Source organism: Cryptomeria japonica, chromosome 3, assembly GCF_030272615.1.
Source record: "Cryptomeria japonica chromosome 3, Sugi_1.0, whole genome shotgun sequence".
NCBI classification, from domain to species: domain Eukaryota; kingdom Viridiplantae; phylum Streptophyta; class Pinopsida; order Cupressales; family Cupressaceae; genus Cryptomeria; species Cryptomeria japonica.
In genome coordinates this window covers 178,674,895-178,690,868 of record NC_081407.1, presented here as the reverse complement: position 1 = coordinate 178,690,868, position 15,974 = coordinate 178,674,895, and the positions used below count along the sequence as shown (strand labels likewise).

Here is a 15,974-nt window from a genome sequence, read left to right as displayed (position 1 = left end):
TGCGGATGGCAAGCTTTTGAAGATTAGGCATTGTGGCACCATAATCTTCCCACCACAAATCTGCAAGGATAAAAAATGTCATTTATAACTTGTAAAGATTTTAATAATCTTAAAGATAAATAAATGGTAAAATAAAATTAAACATATGTTTTTTTTTACCTAGTTGTAGGGTGTCTCTCCTACGTTTGCAATCAGGTGAAGAAAACAAAGGCCCTGTGGCCTTCTTATAGCTTGGCAACTCATAAAGTATCAGTCTCGAATGTTCTCATCATCAACTAATCTCCGAATGCATTTTTTGAGGCAAACTTTAACCTTTGCATCTACTTTGAAACTCGGGGTGTAGAAAAACTTGGGTTTCAAGCAGTAGGCAGCAGCATGAATATGTTAGTGGAGTTGATGGTTCCACCTCCGATCAATTATGCGCCATATGGGTTCATACTTGGTCTTATTTGACCCATACAAGTGTTGAATTGCCTCTTTGGGCTTATCCATGGCCTCATATAGGTACCCCATGGAGTTATGATCCCCATCTACCATTTGTAGCAACCTCACCAAGGGTTCCGACACCTACATATAAAAAAATTAATAAAATCAGCAGATTGTAATATTAAAAAATTACATAATAAATCATCAATTAAAGTTTCAAAACTTACATTGATGATCTCCTCCACCGTCTTGGCAAAATTAGAATAAAAAATGGCAACCACAACCTTGAGTTCTTCAGGCGCGTAGCATAAGGACTCCCCAACCATCTTTCACTCACGAACATCCGCTTCAGGTTGGGCAATGCAACTAGTATGCTTTGCAAGGTGAGGAGATTGGTAGCAAAGCGTGTGACCCTCGATCGCACAAGATCCTTACCATCAGTGTGCTCTCTCATAAGATTCAAGACCCATGTGTGATTGTAGATTTATTTGGTGATATTCCTTCCATCTTCAACCACTTTCTTCACCCAACTTAGTTTCCCTATGTCCTCAAGGAGCAAGTCAAGACAATGGGCAGCACAAGGGCTCCAAAATAATGTCGGATGCCTAGCCATTTGAAATTTGCCGACTGCCACATATGCAACTGCATTATCAGTCACAACTTGGATGACATTCTGCACTCCCACGTCCATCACCACCTCATCCAACATGTTGCACAACGTCTCTGCATTCTTCACTTCATTGGAGACATCAATTCATTTTAAAAATACTAACTGTCCCCTTGAAGTAGCTAGAAAGTTGATGAGTGTCCTATTCCTACCATCTGTCCACCCATTAGAAAGAATGGTGCAGCCATTTTTTTCCCAAATACTCCTTTGCTCTTCCACTAATGCCTGAATGTTTTGGACCTCATCCTGCAATAATGGCCCACTCATCTCATAATGACTTGGGGACTTGAACCTCTTACCTGCCACAGTCAATGCGGTGACCAAATGGTTCCAATATGGACTAGAAACAACATTGAATGAAATATCATTGTAGATCCAAAATCTAGCACACGCCACCTTTGCCTGTTGGTGAGCCTCTTTATTCCATTTAGTGCCTTGCAATCCAGGTTGTGCACCAAGAGTGTTACGTGGAACAAAGTAGTTTTCCATATGTCTGCCCACACTTTCCATTCCTCATATCCGTGGCCCAAGGGAAGAACTAGATGCCCCCACATTTGTATGTGACCCTATAGAACTCAAATCTGCCCTTGGGGTTGCCATTGCCTATGCTGTTCTCCTTTTTGTTGCCTTCCTTTGATCATATGCATAAAGCGTTGCTATTGCATCCCTCGTAGCCTCTTCAGGATATTTAGTACATGGTCTGATATCTCGGCATTAAATCTTTGCAAGGTGATATTTGAGTCGATTAATGCCACCTTTCATAAGCTTAGTGCAATGGATACAAATGACCTCTCCTTGTTTGTTGCCTGGTATCACATATTTCCAACAAGGGTCTCTCTTTCTGCCACTAGACCCACCATTTCCACCTGTAGAAGCCATTTGCTTTTAGCAAAGTAGGAAGGGAACCTAGCAAGCTGCAAAACAGAGAGCCAACATTTAGAAAAAAAAAATCCAATTTCCTACATTACTAGCTATATTACAATAACACAGTTATTAATAATAGACTAATAGTGAATAACAGTGTTAATAACAATTTAATATATTAAGTTATTAACACTGTTATAAAATAACAGTGTTAATAACTTAATATATTAAAAACTTAACACTGTTATTTTTTAATAACAGTGTTAAAAACTTATTAGCACTATTATTTAAAAACAACAGTATAAAATAATAGTGTTGTTAATAAGTTTTTAACACTATTATTAAAAAATAACAGTCTTAAAGTCTGAATAAACTTAATAAATTAAATTTTAATTGTTAAGTTATTAACATTGTTATTTTTAAATAACAATGTTAATAATTTAATATATTAACACTGTTATTTAAAATAACAGTATTATTATTAATAATACAAAATACTAAGTGTTTAGATCGTATAACTGATAACACTAAACTTAAAAATTTAAAACTTAGAAGTTTAGAACACTTTTAAAAACTTTAAAATTACAGTGTTAAATTAATTAATCATAGAAAAAAACCCTTGTTCAAATCTGCCTTGAAACTTGAAATCATGCCTTAGTTGCACAAATATTTCCTCCAATCGTGCCCTAGTCTGGCGGATTTTTGCCTCGCCATCATGCAAAAGTTGTGTTTTTATCCGCTCCTGTCGCTTGCCTAACGTCATGCAAAAATGAAATGTCGAAATAGGTTTTCTGTTTTTGTGACTTAAAATTTTTTTTAAAATTTTTTTTGGTGACGGGTTTTTGGACGAGTTATGGTGATTTTCGGCGATTTAGACGGGAAAAAATCGCGGCAAGTTTTTTTTGAACTCTTTGCCGAGTTTTCCTACGAGCGCCTCGCGCTTGACTAGGGCTTGCAAGCACTCGTGAGTTTTCCAGAAACCCACAGAGTTTTACATCCTTGATTCATATTATATTCAACATTTTATAATTATGATTACAATGTTCAAAATGACTGAATGGCCGAAATTGATGCCTTTAATCATCCCTAAACTCCTCATCACTAGAAGTGTTAGACTCCACATGCTCAAGCTTCTCCAAAACTATATTAACTAGACCTGTTTGTGTAACATTATCATCAACCTGTGATAGTTCCTTTGGCTCTACGTTCCATCAATAATCTGGACTCTCATGCTGGACTCTCCTTGTACATAAGTGTGTTGCAATAAATGAGATGCAAGGCACTATTTACAACCACAAGCTTATCTATCCTCCTAGAGGTAAACCTGATCCTCTTAATGGAGTAGACTAAGCTATAAGTAGACTGATTCCTCTCAGTAGGAGAAGAACTAGAAACTTGGGATAGCAAACAAATGGCTAGAGAAGTTGTCAAAGAAGTAGGCCCATACATGACTGACAACAAAATTGGGTCCTCCTGTGCCACAGTCTCTCTATCTATCTTGGCCTCATTAGATCCCCTAAGAGTGACAAATTTTGCCCGCTCCACAAATGATGTTGGCATATGTAGAATCATACACCTTTTGAATAGCCTTTTGAACCTTGCCCTCTCCTCAACATCTCATATAGGTGTTATTCTATTAGGCCTTTGCATGTACCACTTCGAGTTCAATGCATGGCAGCCATGTACAAGTGAGTGGTGAGCTTCTCTCATTTGTGATGAATGACTGGTTGAATATATTCATTGTAGAATTGCAATGTGGGGTCTCTTTGATTCACACCAACCTTCATTTGGTCAAGCATAGTATCAACTCACTCATGCAGCTCTCCAAGGTTAGGTGCATCAGCATCCCCCTATTTAATCACTTTAAAAATTGGAGTGTTGATGGAGACAATAAAGTTTGCATCACCCAGGAAACATCACTCTTCATCACATCCTTCACCCTCTTCCTTGTACTTTGTATATTGGACATTCTGTTGTCATAACCATTAGTTGCAATGCCTATTGTAAGTCAAGCATCCTTTCCAAGAGAATAAAATTTATTAATTTAATGCATATCTAGTCTCTATAGGTTTTGAGAATTCCTTCTTGGAGAAGCTCTCAAGGAGTGCATGTGAAGTGTGGTGGTTGTAGATGAGCATTTGCACAGCTCTTGCATCATTAACAACTGTTTTGATCCAACAATTTTTTTCCATGTCCTTAAGTGCATTATTCATGGTATGCACATAACAAGAAGTCCAAATATCTATAGGTTGCCTCAATTAACTTCCCTACAACTTTGAACACATGGGTCAAACATATCACTACTCGCATCATATTTTGTGGCCCAACCTCCTTTATATCATTTTCAAGGATCTGAAACCGAACATCAATCAACATTACACGATGCCTTGAACAATCAACAACTCTTGGAAATATGGGCTTTCTATGCATGTAACCATGATATTGATGAACAATACCTGATATGTCTACCTATCCATGACTATGCTGCATCCACTCGTGACTCATGGTTCCTTTATTTTCTGTATTAAAATATTATATTGGAATATTTCTTATCCAAGATTGTTGTTTTAAATTTAGTCTCTCCTAGTGGCACATGTGATGGTCCCAACCTTATTAACTTTGCCACAACCTCCTTATAATAAGGATAGCAAACCACATGGAATGGAATGCTTTTGGCAAAAAATAATTTGCTAATGACATTATCTACCTCATCCTTGAATTCCACATTGAATAAATCTGCAAGCAGGTTTGGAGCATCACTAGTCACCCTCCATTTTCTCTTAGACTTTGCTGCCCGGGGTCCCGAGCCAAAAGGAATTAGAAAATGTGTCTGTGGCCTTTGCAAAGTAGTAGAATTAAGAACTTTGAAGGGCCCTCCTTCTTAATGGCAAAGAAGCAGATGTAGGTGCAATTTATTCATTATCTTTACTTATCTCAGCTTTATATTTCAAATTTTGTGTCAACTTTTCACATGGTGAGCATTAACTTTGGTAATGCTATCTTGAATTCAAGTTTACAAAAGTGGCACTTCTACGACCTAGTGCCCTTAGTAGCAAATTGTTTTAAAGTGGACTTGGGATCAGAAGGTCCCTTAGCATATTTTTTGCAGCATTTTGAAAGGGCTGCTGACATTTACACTTTATATGGAACTAGTGACTTCACCCCTCTTTGCTTTTGTGCTTTCATTAGGTGCATATTCGGTTTCAATTTCAAATTTTTTCTTGAACCTCTTGAGGCTCAACCTCATACTCAATGATAGGGACGTTGCAAGAAATGATTTAAAATTAAAAATTCAAATCATGCATAATGCAAGGGATTAAGACATTGTTTTTCTTACTTCAAGTCACATGATACACAAACCCTTGTTTGGATACACGAATAAGAATCCTTGTTTCTAACCTTTGTCAAACAAGGATTTCACTTTTATTTTTCTTAGTTTAGGTTGCATGGAGCATAGAAGTAAAGGATAACAAAAGTTAAAGTCTTAATTTGACAAAAATATTGAACATCTAAAAAAAATATCATTGTTCAAAATTTTTTAAAATTAAAATTTGATCATTATTTACTTGTAAAATGAAAATGATGTATTGAAATTGAAATTTGCAACAATGTAAATTGTAAAACCCTAAATTAATTACTAAAGTTGTCGACTGAAATTAGTATTTATTTATTAGTTACTAAATCGAACAATAGATAAAGTCACGAAAGAAGCCTACCTTGTTGCAATTTTCAACTTTGTTGTTGAGACTTTGGAGTGAGTTGGAATGAGGCTTAGATGTCTATTTGTAAGTTTTTGTGAGTATTTAGAGTTTAGGTGGGGCTCATAGGCCATTCAGGTTCGGGCCTATGACATGCATTTCAAGAAAAACAAATTGTTTTTTTTGTGTTAAATTAAATTTTGTAGATCCACCGTAAAGGATGTTTGGATGTCTCTGAGACGTTCAGGAAACTCTTTGGAGTCATCTAAAGAAACGGGAACATCCTGGAAATGTCTCTCCAAGTATTGGGTGGTGTGTGTTGGAATGGTGAGGGGACGTCCCCTCCAAGTCCCTGCATCTTGGGGATGTTCCTGTCATAGAAACATGGAGATTTTGGGGAGTAGATGCATCCCCGTGGAACATTGCTTTTTTCCAACACCATGAAATATTATGTTTCTTTATTAGCCAAAACCACCCATAAGCAATCAAAATTTGAGCTGTGGTGTTTGTTGAAGCCTCTAACTGTTTTTTCTTTGTATAATCTTTAAAGGGAGTTCTACAGCAACGTTTTCAGTTAGTTAGAAGATAAAATTTTTAGTGGATCTCCAACTAGTTTGATGTAGTCTTACCTTCTAAATGATTTACCAACTAGGAGGAAATTACTGTCACTATATTTAGAAGTCATATTGTCCTCTTTGTGCTGGTTTGATATGTCAATTGATTATATGTAGGGCCCTTATTTCCTTAGAGTTGTTGATTGTTCAGGGCATCCCAAGGATGTTGATGTTCAGTATCAGATTCTTAAAGATGATATAGAGCGCAAAAAGTTTGCTTCCATTTTCCTGCACTGGACTTTCCATGACTACTCGCATGACTCTTCCACAATGTGAAACAACTCTTCTTCCACACCATATGGTATTCTTCAATAAGGTCCTCAATTTGTCTAGGTTTAAAATTTATTAACCTCACATGATCAACATTATGCAGCTGTACGGGATTTAAGTCACTATTTATTAATGCTTATGTCCTCGGCGGCGTACTGTATGAATTAGCATCATGTGGTGGCCGATCCTCTTCATCTGCCAACTCAATATAGGAAGGGGCTCAAGTCCCATCCAAGTCCTTTCTTTAACCATACACCAGTTCCTCATCCATGATTACATCTTGGAAATCATCCGACCTTTCTTGATTATTATCATTCGTATGATTGCAGCCCCAGTTTGATAATAAATCTGCCACCCTATTACCATCACATTTTATATGAGTAACTTTGAAGTATATAATTTTAATAAATTTGTTTAGTTTCCAATTTTGCTGTTCACCTTTTGATATTCCATCAACAATTTTGTTAGAGTTTTCCTCTAAGTTAAGCCTACAAACTGATAATTGGATTGCCAGATTAATGGCAAGGAGGGCAGCCTGCGCCTTCGCTTCATTATTTGTTCTGTCCACTATTTTTTGGGTGCCAATTGCTAAAATGTTTTCTCTTGCATACCCTAAAGGGTCAATGTTTTTGAAAGTTATGGATTGAGGGGTAGATGAAAAATGCACAATTTATTGTTGGCATCCTTATCTAGTGTATTCGAGCTCGAGAAGTGGGTACTCAAAAATATCGTCCAAGTCATAATGGACATGCAAAAAATTGTAGAGTGGTTGGTATGCGGCTTGAGATATGGTTCTCACGTGTATTTTGGACACATTGTGCTATGTATTCGCTCAACCTCATGCTATAGAAGCTGGGTACGAAAATATATTAGATCAAGCAAATCTATTTTGAGACTGTAGAGATCTAAATTTTCATCACAAATCACCACATCTCATAGGGCATATTTAGATCATTCTCACAATTAGAGCTACTAAAGGTAGTTCAAACAATGCAATTTTTTTTGATGAATATTCCTATTAAACATTATATTGTGAACAATAAGATAGTACAATATTCACAAAAAAAGGCAGAAAGTCACATTCACAAAGTCAAACAGGATTGAGTCCTGAACAAAGACAAAAACAAACAAAGGCCAAAGCCCAAAGAGCACCAAGCAATTAATAAAATGGCAATAGAGGGATGATCTTGACCATCAGGATTTCGTTACACATCTCTAGGGGCAGCATTATTAACTGGCTCCCAACTAGTGAGAGCTCCATCTTCTTTTTTAGGGTTTTCCTTGGCAGGTGGCTAGGCATGAATTGGAGAAATGGTGAGTTGGAGACAAAGGGAACTTGCTTAAGTCAAGCTTGACTCTCTACCTCTCCTAGAGGTTGTTGATGTGGGAGTAGCCATTCTGCTAGATGTACCATGGTGATTGAGGCTTTCACTCCTATGCTCCCTTGTTCCAAAATTCTAGGGGTTCTACTGCTTGTGGAGGATGGCCCTAAACCTCTAGGCAACCCTTCACTCCAACAATGCAATCTTTAAATTTAATGTTTTACTTTAGTAACTTATTTAAAAAAAATTTAGTACACATTCCTTTTTTTTATTAAATTTTTTATTTTCAAACAGGTTGTTGAGTTTAGATTTGCATCCATCGCAATTGTATTGAGATGACTTGTGAAGGTGCAAGGGGTGCTTTCTGGTATGGTCATCAAACAATCATGGTCCATATAAAGCTGATCCAACACTGAGAGAGTAGCAAATGTAAAGTAAGTGATTCTAGATGACACTTGGTGGGATAATGTGGAATAGTTTCCTAGTTTCACTGGGCTCATCATGCATATGATCTGCTTTATTGACATGGATATGCCATCCTTGGGAGAGGTTTATGATGGCATGAACTTGATGATTGAGAAGAGGGAATCCATCATCAATGCAAAAGAGCAAGATCTTGAAGAAACCTTTTTCAAAGAGGTGCGATCAATTTATTGTTGAGTGGTGGAACAAAATGACCAGCCAACTCCATCTTATTGCCTTCACGTTGACTCCCAAACATTACAACAAAGAGATCCTTGCCATGCCAACAAGGGTGCCACCATACCTTGATATGGAAGTTAGTGAAGGGTTTAGGAAAGCACTTACTAAACTCTTCCTTGATCCTGATATGAAAGATGCAGTTACAAGTGAGTTTACTCATTTTGTAGCCTCCATTGGTCAAAAGTATTTTTTCTCTTTGTGACAAGTATAGGAAGGGTCCTTACTCTTGGTGGTACCTCAATAACTGAAAATTGCCACACCTCCTAGTTCCTGCAATCAAAGCTTTATTGCAAATAAGTTTATGAATTTTTACCCCCTCTCTAAATTTGTTTTTTTCATTTAAAGTTTTACTATTATGAAAATATGAAATTTGATTTACAATTGATTGGTTTAACAACTCTAATGAGAGTTCCCTTTGCTTCAATAGGTAGTTAGGTCTTCTTCAACTTAATGGAATAGGATTACATATTCCTTCATCTACTCAGTAAAGCACAACTGCCTGGCATGAAGTAAAGCAGAAGAGCTACTTTTCATGCATTCCAATTTGTATCTCCTAACTCACAAAAATGATGAGTACCAGTAAGGGGCAACAAAGTTGTGGGGTGTAGAACTGGAGTGAACTAACTTGGATCTATGTTATGTTGCACATGCAGTATTCGAGGAGTTGAGTAGCCAGCATACTTTAAGCCTGAGTAGCAATGGGGTTCCTTGTGGTTCTCCTAATCTACTTGCATCATCTAGTGTTAATGTTGATGATTTTGGTCTTGTTGATGACCCATTTTATTATTGAACAATGATTATCTATCACGACATTCAAGATTGATCCTTTTGATATTGAATTACTAAATTTAAATTAGTATATTATATTTCAAAGTTTGAAATTTGTAATGGTTTTGTTTAGCATATGCATGTTATATGGCATTCTAAACTTAATTATATTTATAGGCTGAAAAACTGCCACCGCCTGTACACATGTATCCATACCTGTACCCAATTGGGCAACTTAGGAATTATACTTTTTCACTATGTCGGTATCTTTAGGAGGCAAATTATCTACTCAATTACTTATTTCTACTGACAATCATTTCTTCTAGGGCCTTCCATTTATGCATTGGAAATAATAAGGCAAGGAACACGAAACTTTTTAGTCCTGCTTACAGATGTCATTACAAAAAAAAACTGAGGCTGATGCCATACACAAACTGAATAATTGTGGTTTGGTTATGTAGCATCCAGTAAGGTTTTCTTCTAGTATTTATTTTCAAAGTTACTGTTGTGTTAGCTATATATTTTTTTTGTTTTGTTGTATTAGCTTTTTATTCTCAACAAACAATGCTTCTATGTGTTTACCTCACTGGGTAAACAGGAAGAATACAGAAATCGAACAGTAATGCACAATGCCAATACAAAAGAAGTACCAGAATAAGCTTGCCATTAATGTCAAAGGATGTTCATATTATAATCTGTCGTCAATGTTACATGTCCTCCAACACCTGGGGGTGGTACAATATATGACAGCCGAAGGGGTGCGACACAACCGTCGCGACTCCAACTACCTACCCGTCGGCTAACTAACTATCCATAATTAACATTACTAAATTATACACTTTTTCCCGATAACATCATCCCCCCCAAAAAAGAAGTCGTCTCCGACGACTAACAACAAAATGGAGACAATGTAATATAGATATACAACCAAGATAAAGTCAAGGAGGGGAAGCACAAGCAAGGGCGACGAAGGGGAGTTATGGTGCACGGACTGCCGTACCGACGGACACACCAAGGGGTCTTGTCCGAAAAAAGCATTTTGCGATATTTGTCAGATTGCCGGGCACCTTACCAAGGAGTGTCTGTACAATATGAGGACACGTAACCAACAGGTTCTCTTTACAGAACCATCTGCGTCAGCCGGCACGTCCCAGCCTGCGAGCAACAACGCCTCATCTGGCGGCTATCGAAACAACAGGCGAGGAAGAGGTAATAATAACAATACGAATAATAGAAGCCGAATCCAATACGACGCTAAAGGGCGGCCGATGATACAATGCCGAGCTTGCAATCACTGGGGGCATTTTGCCAGAGACTGTATAGTGGAGGAAGCACCACAAAAACTTTGCAAGTGGTGCGGTCCGGGGGACCATGATGATGGCAATTGTCCCAAATCTGGCGTGAACCTGTTGAATGTAGAAACGGAGGATGTACTCGCCATAACAAGGTCCAAGACGAAAGCAGCCACTTATCCAGATCCCCGGCAATGGCGCCAAATGTTTACCTCACTGGGTAAACAGGAAGAATACAGAAATCGAACAGTAATGCACAATGCCAATGCAAAAGAAGTACCAGAATAAGCTTGCCATTAATGTCAAAGGATGTTCATATTATAATCTGTCGTCAATGTTACATGTCCTCCAACACCCAGGGGTGGTACAATATATGACAGCCGAAGGGGTGCGACACAACCGTCGTGACTCCAACTACCTACCTGTCGGCTAACTAACTATCCATAATTAACATTACTAAATTATACACTTTTTCCCGATAACACTATGTACACCCTGTGCTTATGGAAGGATAAACATAGGATATGGATAATATTAAATGGATGGATGTGCAGCATAACGTTTAATCCTTAACTTTGAAAGTTTCTCGTGGTGATGGGATCATATCTATGTGGTATGTTTTTTAATTGGCTAGCATAATATTAAATGGATGAATATATATATAAATACACACACACACACACAAACACGTGCGTGCACACTAGACTCTATCTCATGAAAATATTAAATGGATGGATATGCAGCGTCACATGTAACCCTTAACTATGAAAGTTTCTCTTGGTGATGGGATCATACCTATGGGGTATGTTTTTTAATTGGCGATTAAAAAACAAGTAAGTCTTAACCTATTAAGTTTCTTTGATCAGGTTTACTTGAGATGCTACATATCCATCCATTTGATACTTTGCATGAGACAGAGCTTAACTTATCGATCATTCCTCTTTTTGATTTTCCCTTCAGTATTAACTCTAAAAGAGCAGTGTCAACCTAGTTTTGACTCGACAGTCCACAGTTACTGTTTCTCATAGTTCTTTAGAATGGTCATTAGATTGTTCTTATATTTCAGATTTCTGTGTGTACTTCTGCTTTACATGTTACTTGAAACTTATTTTAAAGAGATATTTTACACTTGATAATTTGTGTGCAGGATGTGGTACAATACATGGAGAAAGCATTTGTTTTTGGTTATGTAGCAGAGAGTGGGAGTAACGTGCAGTATCAGTCAACAAATCAACCATTAAAGCCTTCTTCAACCCCAGTGAATTTAACAGTAGCTGAAGCTGCCAGTGGTGCGGCAATTATGAATACTTCCACTGCACCTGTTGCTATAGTCAATAATGAGAGCAGTCTTACGCGGACATTATCAGATGAAGCCTGTGACTATGAGGCTCTATTGTCAACTTTTGACAGTGATAGTCAAAATCTAGGAAGGTCTTCTGCTCCTTTGTCAATATCAACTGATTTAGCAAGACCAACTGTAGAAAGACCAGCACCTGCAAATGACTTGAAACTGCAATTGCATCTTTACAAGGTTCGGCTTCTCCTTCTTACTAGAAATCTGAAGGCAACAAAACGAGAAGTGAAATTGGCTATGCATATTGCCCGTGGGAGGGATTCATCAACAGAATTGCTCTTGAAGGCTCAGCTGGAGTATTGTCGTGGTAATCACCGTAAAGCCATAAAACTTTTGACAACATGCAGTAGTAGAGCAGAGCAAGGGATGTCATGTATGCTCTGGAACAATCTTGGTTGTATTCATCACAAATTGAGGAAAGACAATATAGCAGCTATATATTTCAAGAAGGCATATCAGAGTATTGCATCTCTTGGTGCTGAACAGCCCCTCAATCTGTCAAAATTTTCTCAGGATAAATCTCAATCTATCATGTATAACTGTGGTATGCTACATTTGATGCGTGGGAATCCAACTGTAGCAGCTCAATGTTTTCAACTAGCTTGCTGCCTTTATTACAATCAACCTCTTCTATGGCTACGTCTTGCAGAGTGTTGCAATTCTGCCCAGGAAAAAGGTCTATTAAAAATGCCCAAATCTGATTCAAGTGTTAGAGAGGATTGCCTGAAAGTAAATGTTTTTGGTGATGGGAGGTGGCGTCATATTGTGTTACAGGATGGAATCACCACACCCTTTTCATCAGAAAGCAAGTCAGATTCAGATGAAGGTTTTGATAATCTGAGCCCATTTATTCCTGTGGAGGAAACATTTTTCCAGCTTGGTCAACCAGTTAAACTTTCTATGTTATTTGCACGGCAGTGTTTGCAGATGTCATTATGGCTTCTTAAGCGAAATGACAATAGCCTTATTGAGTCAGTCTTATCAACTGAAAAGACAGAAGATGAAGACTCAAACCAAGCAACAGTAGGTTTTAGAAATCATAATCAAAACAGTACATCAACTGGAGAATCAAGAGGGGCATCAAATACAACTGCAGGATTGACAAACCAAGTGAATGCAAATGGTGATGCCAAAGAATCCAAAGGCAATACTGGTTCAGGCAATGCAATATCTTCCTCAGTTGATACTTATGAAGAAATGCGAAGGAAGGAAAACATGTTGGTAACTCAAGCTGTTTTGGCAAGCCTTGCATATGTTGAACTGTCCCTTGAGAATCCTTTGAAAGCATTAACTACTGCAGAGTTGCTTTTACAGCAGCCAATGTATTCAAGGGAATACATATATCTTGCTCGCATATATGCAGCTGAAGCTTTGTGCCATCTAAACCGCATCAAAGAAGCAGCTGAGCAATTGTCAGTTTGCATGGAAGAAGGCAACAGTATTGATTTAGCTGTCAATGCCAATGAAGATGGCCACAAGTGGAGAAGTGGTGAAAATAGTGAAGCCAGTGGAGATGGTGAAGATAATTCTGTGGTCTACCATCCATCTTTAGCTGGAAATTTGGCTGAATCTCAAAATATCTCTCATATAACAGGAGGTCGAGCGCGTTGCTCTCTTTATGTAAATTTAGCTGCTGTGTCTGCAATGCAAGGTGATTTTCAACAAGCACACCAATATTCAACACAGGCCGTGTCACTGATGCCTACAAGTACTATGGCTGTGTTGTCAGTAGTTTATGTGGAACTTTTAGAAGGTAAAACCCATGAAGCAATTTCAAAATTGAAGCAATACAGGCATCTACATGTTGCATCTCCAACAATAGTGTCATGAAGCAGTTGTGATTTGCATTTCAATTGTTGTATTATGGGTCTATTTTATGACAAGGTCATAGAGCAGCGACTTTAACTGTACACAGAGTTTATGTCGGGAGTTTGAAGGGTTGTGTAACATAAATCATTGAGCCCTGAAATAAGTCTAAATTTACAGATGTCGCTATATGCTATCTTTAGGAGCCAGAATTTGAGAAATAGAGGCCTTAGGTAACTTTTGATAACTAATCATTGTCATCATAGTTCTGTGACTGAAGCTGTGGTCACTGCAAGGAGGGTTACAACTTGCATTAATCAGAATGCATCAGCTTTTCCATTGTTTCTTATTTGTGCTTAGCCTAGACATTTTTTTAATATACTAAAATTAGTGTTTTAATTGAAATAAATTCAAGTCCTATTGAAGTTCTATCATGTTAAGCTGAGATTCTAGACGTTAAAAGTAACATCATTTGAAAATCAATAATATTGATGTGCAATTCTAATTTATTTCCATCACTAGCAAGTCCATTATTTTAAATAAAAATTGTATTATTTCACTACTTTTGAAATACAGTGATCGTAGATGGTGCAAATATGAACCACATCATATGGTCTCAAAGGTGATATTAACCAGACCTTAATCAGCTGAGGTTGTATCTAGATTAACATGAGGCTATGCATTATGTTTTAAGGTATGCATTCTTTACCTAGGGTTTTCAGTATCACAGTCTACATGCGTTGTACTTGGGATGTTATAATACAGTTCCCAAGATTTTTGAGCAGAATTGAAGAGCTAAAGACTATTAAGGATGAAAAATGTAGCAGGCCGCTTGCTATAAAAATGCTGCTTGTGATCACTTTTGCAAGGCATCATGTATTCTTTACAGTCCCAATGCAGTACAATGTTACAAAAATGATTATGGTTCAGAGCAAAACAAAAAAATGGTCCATTCTATTACCTAGAATGTATATTTTGATTACTTGGGGACTGCAAATTATATCATTTTAGAGGGAATTGCCATGATTTCTTTAGTTTAGTCTAATTCAATAGTCTTGCATATAATTTCTCTTGATCGGCAACCTTAGTTCTTACCATTGTGTTGTGCTCATTGTGTATAAAGACCTTATTTTACTAGTTTGCCTTAACCTATCCATAGAGGGTCTATGTGTATTACTGATTGTACGATCGATTGTATTTGAGATAAAATGAATAAGATAGATGCAGGCTTGGGAATCTTCTGCATGAACAAACAAGTTAAGCCTGTTAAGTTTGTTAGTTTTTAACTTCTCGATGACTTCAAATAGTTTCCTGTGGCAGTTAAATTCTTTGATAACATAGAAGAAGATTTACTGGAAGGCATTCATTATACCAGGGTCCAGTGGCCTTCTAAACCGACTGTTAGAATTGAACGTGCTTGAATGCAAATGCAAAGCTTGAAATAATAGATATTGTTTGAATCTAGCTTACATTGTTGGCTAATGCAATTTGGCCATCAAACTGGATATCATTGTGCTCGACCTTTCTTACTTTGGAGAACCAAATACATTATATATAACTTGAGCATAGTGTACAGTAATATAACATACCAACAGGCATTTTGAGAACCCCAACGACATGCCTTGCTGGCTGTGATAATTATAATCATGAATAGTCAGAGGAACTCAAGTTCCAACATTTTCATTGTGCTCTTAACCTTCAGGTTCATATCTTCACTCGACCTATTGGTTGAGTCTCTTCATTCTCGCACCTCAAGTGAACTAGAAATAAAGAACACTTTTTCATTGCTTTTTAGCTATGAGCAGGTTGATTTTTTGTACTAATGCATGACAACATGATGAAACTAAAAATTAAAATGCCTCCTCTTTCTTTGAACTTCAATTCCTTTTCATGCTACATGATTAAGGTCCAATCTAAATCAAGTTTTCACAGATCAGAAATTAGTTATACCAATCATAGGGAAAGATTTTGATGGATTTGTTAAAAGCTTACATGACAAAAACCTTGTGGCATAATTTGATTTGACTTTCACTGGCATCAATGAATGCAAATTAGTTGAAAGAATAAAAGATCTGCATCTTGAACAATATGGATCAGTATGGAGATGACACTTCTATTCTGTATTGAAGGATCCTAGACCTGCAAAAAATGGGAAAGCAAATGCACACGCTCACTGATCACCTCGATTTAC

General features: G+C 37.3%; 1 protein-coding gene across 1 annotated transcript in view; it reads left to right on the top strand.

Annotated features, from left to right (window-relative positions):
• The window catches only part of LOC131037323 (uncharacterized), a 56,105-nt gene extending 41,893 nt beyond the window's left edge, over window positions 1–14,212 (top strand). The window contains exon 6 of the mRNA XM_057969428.2: window positions 11,771–14,212. Coding sequence (XP_057825411.2) covers window positions 11,771–13,807 — 2,037 coding nt within the window. The 3' untranslated portion in view covers window positions 13,808–14,212. The remainder of the gene's footprint in view (window positions 1–11,770) is intronic.
• Window positions 14,213–15,974: the final 1,762 nt, after the last annotated feature.